At 39.9% G+C, this 17,005-nt stretch overlaps 2 protein-coding genes across 2 annotated transcripts in view; one reads left to right on the plus strand and one right to left on the minus strand.

Moving 5' to 3' along the window:
• RSPH14 (radial spoke head 14 homolog) overlaps window positions 1-17,005 on the minus strand; it is a 76,797-nt gene that overhangs the window by 30,700 nt on the left and 29,092 nt on the right. The gene's annotated exons all lie outside the window — the stretch shown is intronic.
• GNAZ (G protein subunit alpha z) overlaps window positions 1-17,005 on the plus strand; it is a 54,736-nt gene that overhangs the window by 14,222 nt on the left and 23,509 nt on the right. The window contains exon 2 of the mRNA XM_064727129.1: window positions 6,807-8,080. Within this exon, the coding sequence (XP_064583199.1) occupies window positions 7,358-8,080 (723 nt within the window). The 5' untranslated portion in view covers window positions 6,807-7,357. The remainder of the gene's footprint in view (window positions 1-6,806; window positions 8,081-17,005) is intronic.

Consider the following 17,005-nt stretch of genomic DNA (forward strand, 5'->3'; position numbering starts at 1 on the left):
ACACCCACTGCTAGACCCACTGTAATATCCTTGTTCTTGTGGTGCTTTTTGATGCCAGTGTAAAGGTCACCTCAAAAGCAGCCACTGTTGTAGAGCCTGTGAATTTTTTGTCTATTTTTCTGGGTTTGTTTTATTCTTTTTGTGCACCTTCTACTTCTCTCCACTGTCTGAGAACTTTGACCATTATGTTGGTTGACCTAATGTAAAATTCTCGAAGTAAAGTAAGAGAAGCCAGTAAAGAAAGGCGAATTTGTTAATTGCAGGTGGAAAGAGGGAGGCCAACAAAAAAACCCAAAAGAACAATAATAATTTTTGTGAAGCACAGCAAGTCCCTGTGCAGCCCCTGCCTCTGCCCTGGGCTTTGGCCATGCAGCTCAGAGCAGAGCTGTGCTGTGCCTGCCTCCAGTCAAGGGTCAGTCAGTCAGCCTCATGTCTGCTTGTGCTGGTGCTGCTTCTCCATCTCACCATGGTTTGTGGATGTTGCAAAACAGGTCATAATTTAAATAAATATTTTAGGTATTAATGCTTCACAGGATTTATGTTTCCAACTTCCTCTAGTAAGTGGGGTGTGCACAGTTAAAAGAAAAATAACCAACAGATGTTTGTTGAATGCTTGGTTTATAAGAAATACTATGTTTTCACTAAAATTTGTAGGTTTCCCTAAATTTTGGATGAAGCCTGTATGCTAAATTTTGCCTGGGTGATGTACTGTTGCTAAAACAGGTCATAATTTAAATAACTACTATGTATTTTAGGTATTAATGCTTCACAGGATTTATGTTAAGTGGGGTGGGCACAGTTAAAAGAAAAATAACCTGTAGATGTTTGTTGAATGTTTGGTCTATAAGAAATACTATGTTTTCACTAAAATTTGTAGGTTTCCCTAAATTTTGGATGAAGCCTGTATGCTAAATTTTGGCTGAGTGATAGACTCAGCTGAAGCCTGTATGCTAAATTTTAGCTGGGTGATAATATAGTGGTGGATATCCCTGACCAGCATAACTTGTGTTGTGGTACTGCTAAAGTTTGTTGGATATTTTCCAAACAATAGACAAAGATGTTTAAGCTAATGAATATAATAATATCCCATGTCAGGCACATTTGATCATACACTGCTAGGTCTATGCCTACACAGTAATTTTCTTTGGGTTCTCCATTATCTCCAGGTAAAAGTTCCTTCTGCCATGTATCACAGAATGGTATCCCTAGGTGGCAATTCTATTAGTTGAGCTCAGATTTTGTGCCACAAATCTGAGTATTTCTATAAAATCTCAGTGGGAATCAGCAGATGAGAACCTAATGGACCCACCAGTTGTTCTTCCTGCAAGGGTGCTGAAACAGCTGGGGCTGGTGACCATCAGTGCTGGTGACACTGAGGAGCTCATGGTATGGCAGCAGTTCTGATCAGGGCCCTTCTCATCCCCTGCCTTGGACTGAGTTCTGAATTAATTTTTTTTAATCATTATAATCAGTTTCTAATGATTATACACATCCACCAAGAATTTCTGTACTTTAACAAAACCTTATTTCTGCAGGTTTTAACTTTCAATCATTTATACTATGTCCTTTCACCTTTGACAACCTTTATTGTAACAATCCCATCCTGACACAGCAGCTTCTGTCATTTGGTGTTGTTTACTGTGGCTGAGGTCCTGTGCCATGAATTTGCATTTCTTGACTCACTTTGCTATTCCTCTCATTTTGGTATCCTTTGCACAGACATTAATTATTTCTTGGCTCTATCTTGAGGAGTTGGTATAGAGGATAAGTCCTATTTCTCAAATAGAGATCAAGATAGATCAAGTAAAAAAAGATTATTTATTCAATATTTAAATATTTAGAGGGTGATTATACTTGAAAACCCTTGCATTTCTTTGTTACAAACAGGATCTCAAATTTGGTATCTAAGAAATGGACAAGCAGAAATGATCTTTGAAAAGATGTGCTTAAGGGAGTTAATTGACATCACAAAGAAACCCCACGGCAAAAAGGGGCAGAATTTGGTAGTGTCCAGTCAAACTCTCAGCTAATTAAATAATGACACTTCTTCCTTCACTCCTCTGACTAACAGAATACACAACTGCTGCAAAAAATAAACCTCAGATACATCAGCTTTCTCTGCTGTTTGCTTGTCCATCAACTACATCTGGCCCATCCTTTGTTTTGGGTGGGATTATAGTGCCTTAATGTGTAATTGAAAGTTTTATCATAAATTGAACATACTTCCTTGTCTTTCAGGTTTCGGTGATTGTATAAAGAGAATGTCAGTAATATCTATGGCCACAGTTTTAAAATAACTTCTGCTATAAATGGACTTAAATCTTCATACATTAAACAGTCAATTAATTTCTGTGGAGTTATTTCAACCTTGTATTTCTACAGCATGCATGTCTGAGACTCTTTCCTGGATGCTTCCCAGATCCAAAAATCTGGACCAATTTCCCCATTTCTTGTGAGCCTCAGTTCCTTTATTTTTCTCTCTCTCTCAAAAAAACCTGCTTAGTAGAACACTTGATTTCTTCCTCAGTAAATGCCTTGAGTATGTCCTAATATATCACACTCCCTTGTGTCTTCTTCTCTTTCATTAATAGTATAAAAATGATTGAAAGTTAAAACATGCAGAAATAAGGTTTTGTTAAAGTACAGAAATTCTCAGTGGATGTGTATAATCACTAGAAACTGATTACAGTAGCTTGGCTTACACTTGTCTTATATGAGTTCTGTGCCACTTCTTGCTAGATTTGCTTGAGTTTGCTTTTACATGGGTGTAAAAGCTTTTTATGTGTGTGAGTGGGCTGGTGGTCATGAAGCTAAATTATCAGCTCACTTGCATTTGAGGGATAATACAGCTTTGTGCCTACATCTCCAGCTGGAATTCCCGCTGCCAGCAGCATGCTGTGTGCAATCTCTGTGCTGTGACAGTCACAGCCACTGGTTTTGTTCTCAGCTCAGGAGTCACTGCTTTCTACAGGATCATGGGGGATGCATCTTCCCAGGCAGGGTCTGTGACTGTTCCACGGTGATGTGTCAGTGGTTAATGAATCCAGAGACAATACTTGGATCTTTCCTTATGGAAGTGTTTACAACTGAATTCTGGTGGTGTGTCATTCTCCTTCCCTGTGCCTCTTCTCCCTCTGCTGCCATAACTAGGGAAGGAACATGCTGGAAAAGGGAGAAGTGTTTATATTGCACACACAGAGATCAGTCAGCACAAGCCAGGAGTGATGGATAGGGGCAAAGAGCAAGCCTAGATATGAAACCAACAATAATGTTTGGTTTTATTGGCCACAAGTGGGTGGTCAGAACATGGTAGCACTAAACAGCTGCTCAGCGTAATGGGCTTCAACACTTTAACATAGCAACCAGTGCAGAATTTTCTTCAGGTGGCTTTCCCACTCCAGGAACTGGTAGCATTCACTCCTCTTTTGATAGTGGCAATAGATCACAGTTAGGTCAGGATTTGGGGCATGTTACTCTTATCTTGTGGGAAAAGCTACCCATTCTAGTGATGACAAAATAGCCCATCTATATCATCAGACCTAAAAAACCCCATGTTTTCTTAATGTTCTGAGTCTTCAGTTGTCAGGAGAAGGCAAACATGTTAGTTTAGACACACAGATACAGTATCATCTGGTCATTTGAATAATAAGATTTTTTTAAACAAACTTTAGACAAGTGTGCAAGTGAAAGGAAGCAACGCGGCTTTCCGCTAGAGTAACTGAAAATACACTTACCTAATTAGAAACTTACAGCCATAAAACACTTACATGTTTAATATGAAATCTGATTTTAAGAACCCAACAAATTCTAGACTGCCTTATTTTCTGAGTGTATTCCAAGGAAAAGTAAACCTGGTAAGAAGTTCATCTGTATGTAGCCAGGGCAGCAAACTGCAGTCATGTAATAGTTTGTGAAGTTTCCTGAATTTTAAAAAGTATTGATTGTGAACATGAGAGATTTTTTTTTTCACTGTATATGGGAAAACTTACTCAAATACACCAAACTTTCTTACTGTAGTGCCTATTTGAAAATAGAATGTATGAATGTACTACTCTGCTTTGCAAAGCAATAATATAATCACCTCATTGTGTTACTGCTTGAAATAGTGATATCCAATGTAAGCAATAAGAATGACAAGAATTAAAAAACAAACAAAAAAAGGAATTCAAGAGTGCAAAACTAATATGTATTTACATACTCCTGGTCTTTCCTACAATAAGGAGAACCTACTTTACCTTTTTTTGATGTTAAACATATTAATGAATGGCAAATGAAATAGTTGATCTGTAAAACGCTGTGGAATATGAATGATGCATCTGGATGTGTTGTGGAAATATGCAACAGGAAATACTCTACAGAATGTAGGAGCTGAATGAAAACAAAGGATTATTCCTGAGAGAGTCTTTCTACCCAACCATTTGTCATAAGTGTTTGAGAAACAACATGAAGTTTAAAAAAGATCTGCTTGTCTTATATAGTCTTAAAATCTCCACATTGCTCCTCAGACTGGTGCCTTTTGGCAGGAGTAGGTGCCCTCTTGCTGCTCATTGCTAGGAAGACTCTTGTGTTCAGGATGGGACAGGGAGAATAAAGAGAGGGAGTCTCATGTGTGTTTCTTGCAAAATCCTTCACCTGTACACACCACAATACATAGAAAATGTCATAAAGAATTCAGCAAGTGGTTTTATCAATGACATGGAAATGAGGCCTGTGATGATGAGGATTTAAAGGAGATCCAGTTTGAATGTCCTGAAGGTGTCAGAATAAGTGAGATTAGTGGAAACAGCTCTGATTTTTATATAAGTAAAATCAGAATCTGGCCTGATATCTAATACAGAAATTTCATTCTCTCTGCATGGCCAGAAGGTTATTCATTAAGGAACAGCTTCCTCAATTCTAATTTTTCATTTTCTGTGATTATTGGAAAAAGTGACTTATTTGAAGAAAGTGTAACTCCTCACTTGGGAGGGTTTTCCTTTCCACATCTTCAGAGTAAGTAAAGTTGTGCTCATTACAATTCTATTAATGTGTACACTAGTCTTAATTTTTCACTGATTAATCTGTTCTTTGTGAGCTAATGTCCTGCCATACAAAGAGAAGTATGATAAACATAGCTGATATTAAGACTCTCTTGTAGAATTTCAGACCAGGTAAGAGCAATACATGCATTGCTCTTGGGGCAAAGGATTTGAATGTCTTCACATTTAAAATATCCAGAATGCTTAAAGTGCCTGGCTGTTCAAGCACTGTGGTCCCTACAGGCAAAGATAAGAGACAAGCATTTCAAACTGCTATGGAGAGGTGACTCTCTGTAGTGACTGGATAGTTTAGAATATAATTCTAACCGTATTCTAAAAACCATTAGAATATGGTTAGTTAGAAAGTCAAGCACACAAGGTTGCAAGTAGTTGTAGTTATACTTTTCTCACAATAGCTTGAGGCTCAACATGTGGCTTGGAACATTCTGTCTCTCTCCTGGTAGTGTGGAATCATTCTCTTTAACATGTATTTTAATTTATTGTCACATCTACTTTTAAATATTGATAAGTTCAAGCAGGAAAACTTCTAAAGGCTTGTAGGGCAACTTTGAAAATGGTATTAGGAGACTTAGTTTTATTAGAGTGTAGTAGAAAGTTTTCTTTACTAGACTGCAAGTTTCTGTAAGGATCTCAGGGTGTGTACTTTGGTTTGCAGAGCACTCAGTGAGGAGCCTGCAGGCCCAATAGGCAGGCAGCAGGAGAGGAGCCAAGGTGTGCTGGGGCAGCTCTTGGGGAGGAAGCTGTGACATCTGTGATTCCGCTGCCCACTGTGCTCAGAGCTTAGTGGGAGCAGCAAGCCCTTCCTAGAAGAGAGGCAAATGATCACCAGTCAGCTGTTAGTAATGTGTTTTCCCTCTGCCAGAGTAACTGCTTCCTGCTGCTGCCTTCTGCAGAGCTCCAGCTAGCAGGCTTAAACTCTAAGCTGGGAAAGAGTAATTGCTCTAACAGTCACTGAAAAGCTCTCTGCCCTTGCTTGGGATGGTGTTTCATGTGCTTCTTGTATGAAAAATTCACCCTGTAGTCACTGGTCTCTTTTACTGTAGCTCAGAATTTTCCTGTATTGAAATGGAAAGAGAGGAGACTCAAAACCACTTAGCTTGGCCGTGGAAAGCTGACAAAGTTTGCATCTCTTTATTGATTAAGCAAGATGCAGCAGGTACTGTGTTTAACAATACTGTTCTCCAAGGGGAAGAGCTGTTACAAGGATCAGTAACTCTTCCTTTCTCAAATTCATGAAGCAAAGTTAATCAGCATATTTTGCTTCTTAATTTAGTTATTTAAATGTTCAGTGGAGATAGATAAGATGAAATAGAACTCAGGAGGACATCTGTCTGAGTACAAGATATTGATACAAACAGAGAGATTGGGAAAAGTAATAGTGAGTTTTCATTTTCTACTTCAGACAAACCAGTCAGAACAGAACTGCAGGAGAAGTACTGCCATAAGCTCTTGCTGAGGGAGAAACTGGGGCACAGCTCAGCACTGTTTGTTTTCATGTAGGTTTAGATAATAAAACACAGAAGGCTGAAAGGGAGGTTTGCTTTACTATTGTTCAGAAACCACATTTTCTTCGTTTGCAAGTTTCAGCTGTCCCTATGCTTTTACTATAACTTCAGATATTTGCTTTTCTTTATGTTTTTTTTTTCCATCTGTATTTTCCATTTGGCATAATAAAAGGTTTAGAAGTCTAGAAGTGGAAGAAAAAGTGAGTGGCTTGCTGCAAGAAAGCAGAGTCTCTCATTCATTTATTTTCCCATTGTTTGGCAGGTGGAAAGCACAGATTTACAGAGCTGAACTGGATCAGCTGAAGTGGGGGAAGAGAAACAAAACAAGTACAGTACCAGTGAAAAGAGCTTCAGCTTTATCTTGCAGCATCACCACAGCAACCAGAGAACACGATCAGAAGAAAAGGCTAGAGCAGAGAAGGCGAAAGTGCAGCTCCTTACCTTTGGACAGAAGGCAGCCAAATCATTATGCAGAACAGAAATGGGTGTTTGATGGTTCTAGACAAACTGTGGCAAAGGGAAGTGCCCCGTCACTAACAGGAATGTGCCACAGTTCACGCACCAGAAAGGGGAGTGCCATGAGATCTGCTGAAGAGACTATTTCTGTGGCTGCACACCTCCATGGGTTTGCACCCTTGCTGGGACTCAATTAGGTGGCTGTAGGCATCGGGGACCATCAGGTACTGGGTAGTGACCTCTATTCCATTCGGGTGTACCTGGCACGAGGACTGAAAGACAGCACAGATCTTTCTGAGAGAAGCCAAGAGAGTGAGCCAGTCTGCACCCTTCCCTTCTGTCCCTGCCTGCTGTACCATGGGATGTCGGCAAAGCTCGGAGGAGAAAGAGGCGGCGCGGCGGTCGCGAAGGATTGACCGCCACCTGCGCTCTGAAAGCCAGCGACAGCGGAGGGAGATAAAACTCCTCCTCCTGGGCACCAGCAACTCTGGGAAGAGCACTATCGTAAAGCAGATGAAAATCATTCACAGCGGTGGCTTTAACTTGGAGGCCTGTAAGGAATACAAACCCCTGATTATCTATAATGCAATTGACTCTCTCACACGTATCATTCGGGCTCTGGCCACGCTCAAGATAGAATTCCACAATCCTGACAGAGCGTACGATGCAGTGCAGCTTTTTGCCCTGACAGGCCCAGCTGAGAGCAAAGGGGAGATCACCCCCGAGCTGCTGGGGGTGATGAAGAGGCTGTGGGCAGACCCTGGCGTGCAGGAGTGCTTTTGCCGCTCCAACGAGTACCACCTGGAGGATAACGCTGCCTACTACCTGAACGACCTGGAGCGCATCGCCGCCCTGGACTACATCCCCACGGTGGAAGATATTCTGCGCTCTCGGGACATGACCACAGGGATTGTAGAAAATAAGTTCACCTTCAAAGAGCTGACTTTCAAAATGGTGGATGTGGGTGGACAGAGATCTGAACGCAAAAAGTGGATCCACTGTTTCGAGGGGGTTACAGCAATAATTTTCTGTGTGGAGCTGAGTGGGTATGACTTGAAGCTGTATGAAGATAACCAAACAGTAAGTGCACCTTCTGCTCCTTGTTCTCTTTCCTCCTTTCCTTTCTCCTCCATCAATATTTGGTCTTTTATCTCCCCCTCCTTCTCTCCCTCCCAAGGCAGTAATCCCCAATCATTAGGAAAACCCAGAAGCTTTGGTTCCTTTATTTGGACAGAGTTAGTTATTTAATGTTACTTTTGGGAAATGGAGGCGCTTTTCACATGTCAGCCAAGTTTTAGTTTTTTTGGTGCCTTTAGCTAAAAGTTTACATGGTTAACTGTTACTTCAAGCACCACTTAGAAAGGTAGGCAGCAGTGGCATCCTGGTGTACAGGGATGGTTCATTTGCACACCATGAAGCTCCTGGGAAATGTCAAAGGTAAAATAATAGTAAGTAACAGTTTCCTCCCCCTTTTTTCTGCAGGATTTTCAATAGGAGTTTGGGATGAAATTAATTTTTAAAATTAATTAAACATGGTTTTAATTAATATGACATTTTTATATTTAAAATTTTCTTTGACTGTTTCTGGGTAAATGGCTAATTTGCCTTGTCCAAAGAACAGCCATTCCCCTTTAATGGTCTTTAATGTTGTTAGCTTCTGGTTTTCACAGCATGCAAATACAGTAGCCATGGGAAATAGATGAATGCTTACAGATACACAAATGTATGTTTGCTGTGACTTTCAAAGTGCCTGAATTAAGCTTCACAGGGGTTTTACTTGATTTTTTTTTTTTGACAGCCTTGTAAAACATGCTGTTTAAGAGAAGGGAGTTTGTGGGTAGGAATGCATGATGGCCCTTTTTTGTTGGTGTAGCTTATCACATATATAATATTTCCCTATTCTTATCTTCTGTAGTGACTTTACTGTTTATAAACAGCATTTCTATTTTCTTCTTTGTACTATTCTGATGAGCCATTCCACTGTCCTGTGTGTGGACTTATCCTTCATTATCTGGAGATTCTTGTTTTGGCATTAGTGCCTTCTTATTGTAACAGATTTCTGTATCTGCTTTTTGTTTAGTAACCTCCTCTTGACATGAGAGAAACATTGCCACTAATTATTTCTCCTCATTTTCAGACATATTAGGAAAAGCATTTTATACTAGACCCTGACTTGGTGTTTCTTGCAATTTTTTTGACTTTTTCTGCCTTACTGTTCAGATTTAAAAATCAAAAATAACTACCTGAAAGGGGAAAAAAAATCAATATACCCTGAAAAATCCTTATGAGCATTGGTCCATACAAGACCAACAATAGTACCTACATTGGTACATTACTGGAGCTGCAACACTGAGACTGCCACTCATGAGAAAAGCCCTACAAATGATGGAGATGCAGAGTGTAAAATGCTTCCTGGTGTAGTATCTGTGGTGAAAAGAACTGCTAAATAAAACCAGGCTACTGCCAAACATAACTTACTGCTTGAGAGAGCATGTAAGAATCTGGCTGATTTATAAACTGTGAAAGTTGAGCAAATGATCTGTATGAATATGAAAACTTCTGTGATCCTGTTGACAGAAGTGGAGAAGTGCTCTGCATGAACTCTGTCGTTATTGAAGACGCGTTAAAACAATGATTGACAGATCTGGTAAAAAATGGGGGGGAGAGCAGTTCTGCACCCTGTGGGTTCTGATTATAGCTGAGTCGTGAAGGCTGCTGAGGGTGAGATCGCTGTAGTGACACCAGAGAGCAGAACAGGAGAACAGAAATAATGCCTGAACTATCGGCTGCCTGGACAACTTTTCCTTTGTGTGACACCTTAAGTGACTAAGTTAAATTTATCCTGCCTGAAAACAAATAACAGAAGGGGAAGGCTGACTTTTTCAGGGGTTTTTGTCTTTCTCCTGCTATGCTTTATTCTGAGTAACATCCCTCCTAGGAACAAAATCACCTGAGTGGACCTGGACAAACCAATATTTTTGCTTGTTTGTTGAACATATGTGATGTTTAGCTATTTACTAAAGAGAAAGATAAATGAAGAATTACAGTTCACTTTTTTCCTTCACCTTGGATGCTCTGTCACTCTGTAACAATATTTTTCCTGCTTATCTAGGGTTATTTGGAAATGTGATCTGTGTTTTCATTTCTACAATATCTTGGGAGGTTTTTCCCCTACCTAATCTAATAAATATATCTTAATCATTCCATGCACCCTAGCTAGTTAGCATGACTCAACCACATAACAGCTGCCTCTTCTTCTGACACAGTTACAAAATTGTAAAATACCTTTGGCTTGCCATTGATTTATTGTATGATTATTATTCCTGACCAGCACTCTGAGAAGGCTGCCTTAAGTTTTTATATCCCATGCTGATTTCTTCTCTATTATGTCAAATAAATGACTTGTCTTGTTTTTCACACTCCTTAGCAGCTGATTGACCCATTGTATCTTTTATTACATATTAAGATGCCATCTCTGGCCTTTGATAATGTTACATTATCAAGTAATAATTTTTTTGCCTTCTTACATGTTGCATCCTGCACTTTGAAGGCACTACCCCTTAATATCTAAGTGTTTCATCTTTATTTCAATTTCTCTTTAAATCAATGTGTGCTAGAGAATACCAAATGATCTGAACTCTCAGAAGTCACTGCTGCTGCCTGTTGCCATGGAAAGGATTCTTGGTTTCTCTGGGAGTGTCCCACCTGTCCAGCTCTGTCCTGCTGGACATTCTTATGGATGGTTTGATTTCCCAGCCTGTAGCTGCAACAGGCTTTGGGACAGAGAAGCACTTCAAAGGTGCAATAATAAAGTACATCATGAACTGAGTGAAACAGGAGTGTGTGCCTGAGAATTCCTGAGGTCAGTGGTCACAAGGGATTCACATGGTGCAGGAGATACCAAAGTAAAGGTAGTGCAGGTCTAGAAATGGCACTGGTTCAGTAATAATATAAATATGGATGTTAGAGACAAACTGCTTGCAGGTAATAAGTAATTTTTTATTCCCTTCCTTACAGCCACTGAAAATGAATATAAAAATTAAATTTTAGGGGTTTTGAGGCTTTTTTTTTAGTATCGTGTTAAAACGAAGATGGAGATGAAAAAGTCAGAATGCTGCAGCAAATAATTCAGGTTGGAGTAAGCCTCATGCAACACTAATTGCTGGGTTTTGGTCTCTGTGACTGCCTGTATTCAAACCTCTAAATTATCTAATAATAATAACTGGGAAGCCTTCTGTCATATGTTAATTATATGAATTTTGAACAGAAATCCTGTTTCTGCCGGGAATTTTTTTTATCAAGTAAACAACATTGGTAACATTTTTTTCTTCCTCTTTTTTTTTTTTTTTTTTTTTTTTTTTTTTTTTTTTTTTTTTTCTCCCTGAGGCCAAATACTTAAGGGGCTTATTTGCCTTTCCTGACAGTTCAGCTTTTTCAGTAATTCAGGGTATTAAAAATCCTTTCTGGCATGCAGCTCTTTTTCTGCAATGCTAATACTAACAGTTAGGACAGAGGGGAAATTGTGATCTGTGTACCCATAGCTCTTCTAGCACCTGTTATTACCAGTGGTAAAAGATGATGCCAGGAAACGTTTTTCTGACAAACTAAATCACTTGGGAATCCTCGAAAAAGATTGACCCACACTGTTACATTTTTTCATGAAGCTTTTCCATTTCAAGACTTTTCATAGTGAAGTTTGTGTGGGAGCAAAGCCTAGATGACTTCAGTACTCATGTGTGTAATCCTTCAGCACTGCCAATGAAATTCTAGCATTTTGCACTTAACAAAGCAATATATATATATAGTCCCTTACCCAAGTTTAACTTTATATAGTAATGCATCACAATTCCAGCCTCAAGACTTGTATCAAGCATGTACCTTCTAAAATATGTAAACAGCAGTAAAATAATGAATATACATAACAGGAAATGATTGATCAGCTGCCAATTTGCAGGTTTTTTACTAGATATTCTTTCAGGTCTGGAGATTTATTTTTGTTTACATTGTTCATTATAATTGTATATTTTTTATGTGAATATTCTCACATAGAACACATGGGACAGCAATTTTTCATATTTTGGATTTGTTGCCATACCCTGGACTTTACATTCTATGTAACTTCAGATGCTAACAGTAACTTTATAAGCAAATAATTCTGTCTGTATGTTCACTAAATTAATTGGGAAAAAAAAAAGTAATAACTATGATAATGTGCCACACCATGGAACACATAAAATAGAGTCATTCTAATGGCACTGCATGATTGCAGGAAGATGCTGGTATCAGATTGTAAAAGCCTGGGAAGCTTTGCTGTGAGGCTTATCTATTTCATGTCAATAGACTAATCCCTAAGACAAGCCTGTATTTAAACCTACAGATAAATATTTCTGTCACTGTAGAGCAGTAGAAGAAATGCACAGGGGCAAAACCAGCAAGACTTTACCTGTTTTGGAAAACCATGACACAGAAGTAATGGCCCTACTGGGCAGTGTTTGCCTGCTTTGCTATCCAGGGCTAGTTGTCAGACTTACATCTGAATTAGATGGCTGAATTTCTGACTAGGTAACAGCAGGCATTGGCTAAAATCCCCCCTGCCAAATGCCTGGGAGATGATGTAACTCCTGGTTTTGGTCTCTGTGACTGCCTGTATTCAAAAGTCCTGGACTGGGCAAGGTGTTTGGCTGTGATTTTTAAATGAATTCCAAGCTTCACAGCACTAAGGTAAGTAAAACATTGAGGCATCAGGAGAGGCAGAATGCTCCTAAATATCCTATAAACTTCAGGCTCAGAATAGTTCTTAGGTGGAAAGACATGGGTACTGACAGATGAATAAACAGAACTTAAAATCTCAGTGATCCAGTAATGCTGCTGCTCTTCAAACTATAAAAGAAGGAAAAAAAACCCAAACAAAACCCAGCAGAATTCCAGGAATGCCTGCAGTGTAGAGGCAGTAAAGCTTGCTCTGGCACTGCAGGGTTAAAGCAGGCAGCAGTGTAGTACACATGAACACAAGGCACCTGTCAAGCACTGGGGAATTGCAATGAGTCAGAAAGGCACAGCCCTGACAGGCAGAGGAGCTGATCATACACACTGGGTAATGTCAATTGGATAAAGAATCAGTTTGTGAAGGAAAGAACTGAATGTCTCTGCTCTCTCAATGGGGCTGGAAAGCCATGAACATCTCAAATGTATTGTACAGGAAAGACCCAAGTGAAATTGGAGAGCTGGTTAGAGCAAGCAAGGAGTTAGAAGAGGAATACACCAGGGCAACACAAGGTTTTGTGACAGCAAATTGTCATCATGTGCAGCTCTCTACATGACTTATTGCAAATTGTGGCCTTAAAAGCAAGCTGTAAACTTGCCCTCAAAGAATCCCTTGAACAGAAAGGAATGCCACATAATTTGAGGCACATGTGACAAGCCTGGCCTAGCCTTCTGGAAAATCTGCTTCTTGGACATGTAGGGGTTTAATCTTCAGAAGTTAATTAGATTCTCTGGAATTTAATGTGTGTGAAGTAGAGTGGCATAGTTCAGGCAATCAGTTTTACTTCTTTGTGATGAAAATGTGTAGCTTTTAATGCAACCATAACAATAAACTGAGCAACTTTTAAAAGACAGATGAGAAATATTGATCATACAGATGTAATTCACTTGACTGCATTGTAAGGGGTCAAGATCCCACTGAAGTCCAATGCCACAAAAATAATAATGTGGTTTGAGTTTAGAAACTTGGAATCCATCTAGTGGGTAGAGAAGTGTTGATATCATCTCTCATAATTCTTTATGTTGTCTACTTAACAATCACAGTGAGTAGAAATGTGCCAACATGAAAAAAAAAAAAGGAAAATTCCATCCTGGTCTAGAAAAACAGCTCCAGCTACTTTGGGTTATTTTTGTAGGTGTAGAAGCTGTAACAACTCTCTGTGGTATGCCAACCCTGGACAGAGTAGTGCAGTCCAATTAGCCTCAAAAACCAGCAGAAATGCTGGAACAAAGGAGGATCCTTGCTGTTAATACAGCTTCAGAGTGAGTGGTGGTGGTGGTGGATTTCTCAGAACTTTCTCCCATTATTACAAGTCAGTAATTTAGAACTGCAGGTCAAATCAACAACCTTGTCAGGCCAGCTTTGGCCATGGACTGGTCCCTGAGCATTCTTGTTCTTGGAGGGCTGCAGGATTCTTCATGTTCTCTTTTTCAAAATTGACTATTAAGTTTGTCTCATGCCTTTACACTTACATCCTTACAGGGTAATCATCCTAATAACCTTTCATACCAGTCAGTGCAACACTGGCTGAGCAGTGCTAAAAGGAGCCATTCTAGGCCCTCACTGAAAATACAGATATTTGTTATAGGCTGTTGCAAGAGGTGGTCAGTTTTATTTAAGCTGCAGAGTTTTGTAAATCCAAATATTTTCTCACCAAAACATACCTAGAAATATTCTCATGGGGCAGTTTGAATCTAGACTAGAGCCTTTTCAGATATAACTTTCTTTGTTCCTTGTTTTTTTGCAGATAAAATATTCTGTGTATGCAAAACCCAACTTGAAACTCATTTTGCTTGTTTCCTTTGTAAGGATCATTAGTGACTACTCTCTGTCAATTCTGCAAAATCCCTGAATTGAATTACTTACATGAATTTTAAAAAATCTCTGTGCCTTGGCATACAGCTGAAATTAATTCTAATTCTGCAATATTGTTGTCTTAAAGCTGGCCTGTGTCCATGGCATGTATTAATGTAGTGTTATCTGTTACTATAGTTACTCCTGCTGTCATTAACTAAGGTTTTAAATAAGCTTGGGCATTAAACAGATCCTATACACTTGCAGAGATTCAGTAATTTGCCCTTGTTGCTGCACTTTTACTGCTTTTTTTTTTTTTTATTGTGTGCTGCCAAGACTGAATACGTATGCCTGTATCTTGGGAAAGATTTCTGAGCATCAAAATGCATTTTTTGAAAGCTATTAATACGCTCAGTTAAACTTTTAACTTGTCAACCAATGACAGTGTCCCCTGATTATACTTCAAAATTAGCAGACAATGAATAACTCCTCTACTCCAATTAATTCAGCTCTCTAACTCCTGTCACTTATTTTTTTTAGATATTTAAGCTTGATACTGTCCTTTCTTTCCATTATTAAGCTGATTGAGACAACTTGTTTTCCAAATACATTGTCCACTTACTCTCTGTGTACTTTTTCTCAGGATTTACTGACTGGCCAGATTTCACTTTGCTAATAGGAACCAGCTCCCAGCCATTTCCCATCAGTAATAATAAACTGTTGATAAGAGTGTCGGATCTCAGGATCTCAGTCCTGAGGTGCTGAGCCACCGAGACCACCTTGGGGGGCTCGGGAGTCCTGGAATGTTCCAGAAGTGTCTGGTGGCTGGACTTTGATCCTACACAGGAGACGACACCTGTATGAGGATAGGAGGGTTTCACCGGGGTGAATGGTGAAGGGATTAGTTAATTAGAGGGTGAGACACAGGGTTTAGGATTTCTGTACAGGGGGGTTTAGAGAAGTAAGATGGAGGAATTGGGGTGTGTCCTGTCCTTCTTCTTCTTCTTCTTCTCCTCCATCTTCTTTGGTGATGGTGGCACTTTTAGATTGGTTATTACTGAAAGTGCACCCAGCAATAAGAATAAATGGTATTGGGGAAAAATGATAAATATTGTACACGTAACAATGGGTATAAAGATAGGTGGCTGTCCGGAGGGCAGCACAGTGTGCTCATGGCTGACTGCTGAGCAGAGCTCTGTTCGGCTGAAAGAACATCTTTTAGATAAACAATTAATAAACATAAAAACCGAAAGAAGAACTGAAGCCTCTTCTCGTCCTTCGATACGCGGGCTGCCCAAGGCCACTCCGGGCCTTTCTAGGCCCTTCAAACAGCCGCAGAAACCCGACATAAGAGTTTAAGGCAATTTAGCATAAAATGAGAAGGAGGAATCCTTCAGTCTCTCATTTTTGAGGAGGAAGCTTGTGCCCAAACGGATTTTGTAGCAGGCCATGGTGGTGTTTCAGATGTGCTGCACCTCCTCCAGGCCAGCCAGGCCCCTCAGTGCCCCACCTGGTGTTCTCTCCCTCTGCTCTTTCCCTGCCAGCACAGCCCTGGCTGTCACAGCTGCTGACAATGGCTGCAGCCTGGTCCTGCAAAGCTCCCAGTGCTTCCAGCAGCCTGAGCCTTCCCACTGAGCTTATTTCCACTGCTATTTCCCCAGATCCGTTGGAATTCTGCTGGTGTAAATGTTTCTGCAGTAGCACCCTGGTAATACTGATGAGGGATGTCACTGGGCTTGTCAGAGTACACTAATTTTTATAAAGCCTGTACTGATAGTGTGCATCCTCCTGGCAGTGCTGCAGAGAGGGATGGCTCCAAATGAGCTTGCTGAGTGCCTTTGCTGCTCTTCAGAGATAAAATCAAAGCAGGAATTAGAAAGAAATAACCCCTCAATAACCCACACATGGAAAAAGGAAAAAAAATCCAACTGAATTGGAAATGTGAGAGGTTAACAAAGGAGGTTAAGGATATGTTAAAAAAATAAAATGAAAGTTGACAAGAGTAAATGCTTTGTGGCTGTGCCTAAAATGTCCTGGAGGCAGTGCTCTGCAGAGCATGTGGCTGTCATTGCTGTCCAGCAATCCAGACTGAGATTTAGAGCATTTCCAAAGGTTTCAAAAGGTTAATTAGTTTTGTAGAGCTAAAAAAAAGTGAAGTACCTGCTTAGTGAATAAATACCTGAAGGAGCAAAAAATGCTCAATATTTCACGAAATATGTAATCTAACAGAGAAAGGCAAAGAACAACTGGCTGGAAGTTAGGTCAGATAAATACTGACTTGAAATAGTGGGGGGTTTAATTCTCTCTAATGAGAGATGATATCAACACTTCTCACCCTCTGGATGGATTCTAAGTTTCTAAACACGTTGCTTTAGGAAAGAGGCTGCACCAACTTTGCTCTGGCAGCTAATGCTGATGCAGGTGGCAGCAGAGACACAAAGGTTATT

This window comes from Zonotrichia leucophrys, chromosome 15 (assembly GCF_028769735.1).
Source record: "Zonotrichia leucophrys gambelii isolate GWCS_2022_RI chromosome 15, RI_Zleu_2.0, whole genome shotgun sequence".
In the NCBI taxonomy this organism is placed as follows: Eukaryota; Metazoa; Chordata; class Aves; order Passeriformes; family Passerellidae; genus Zonotrichia; species Zonotrichia leucophrys.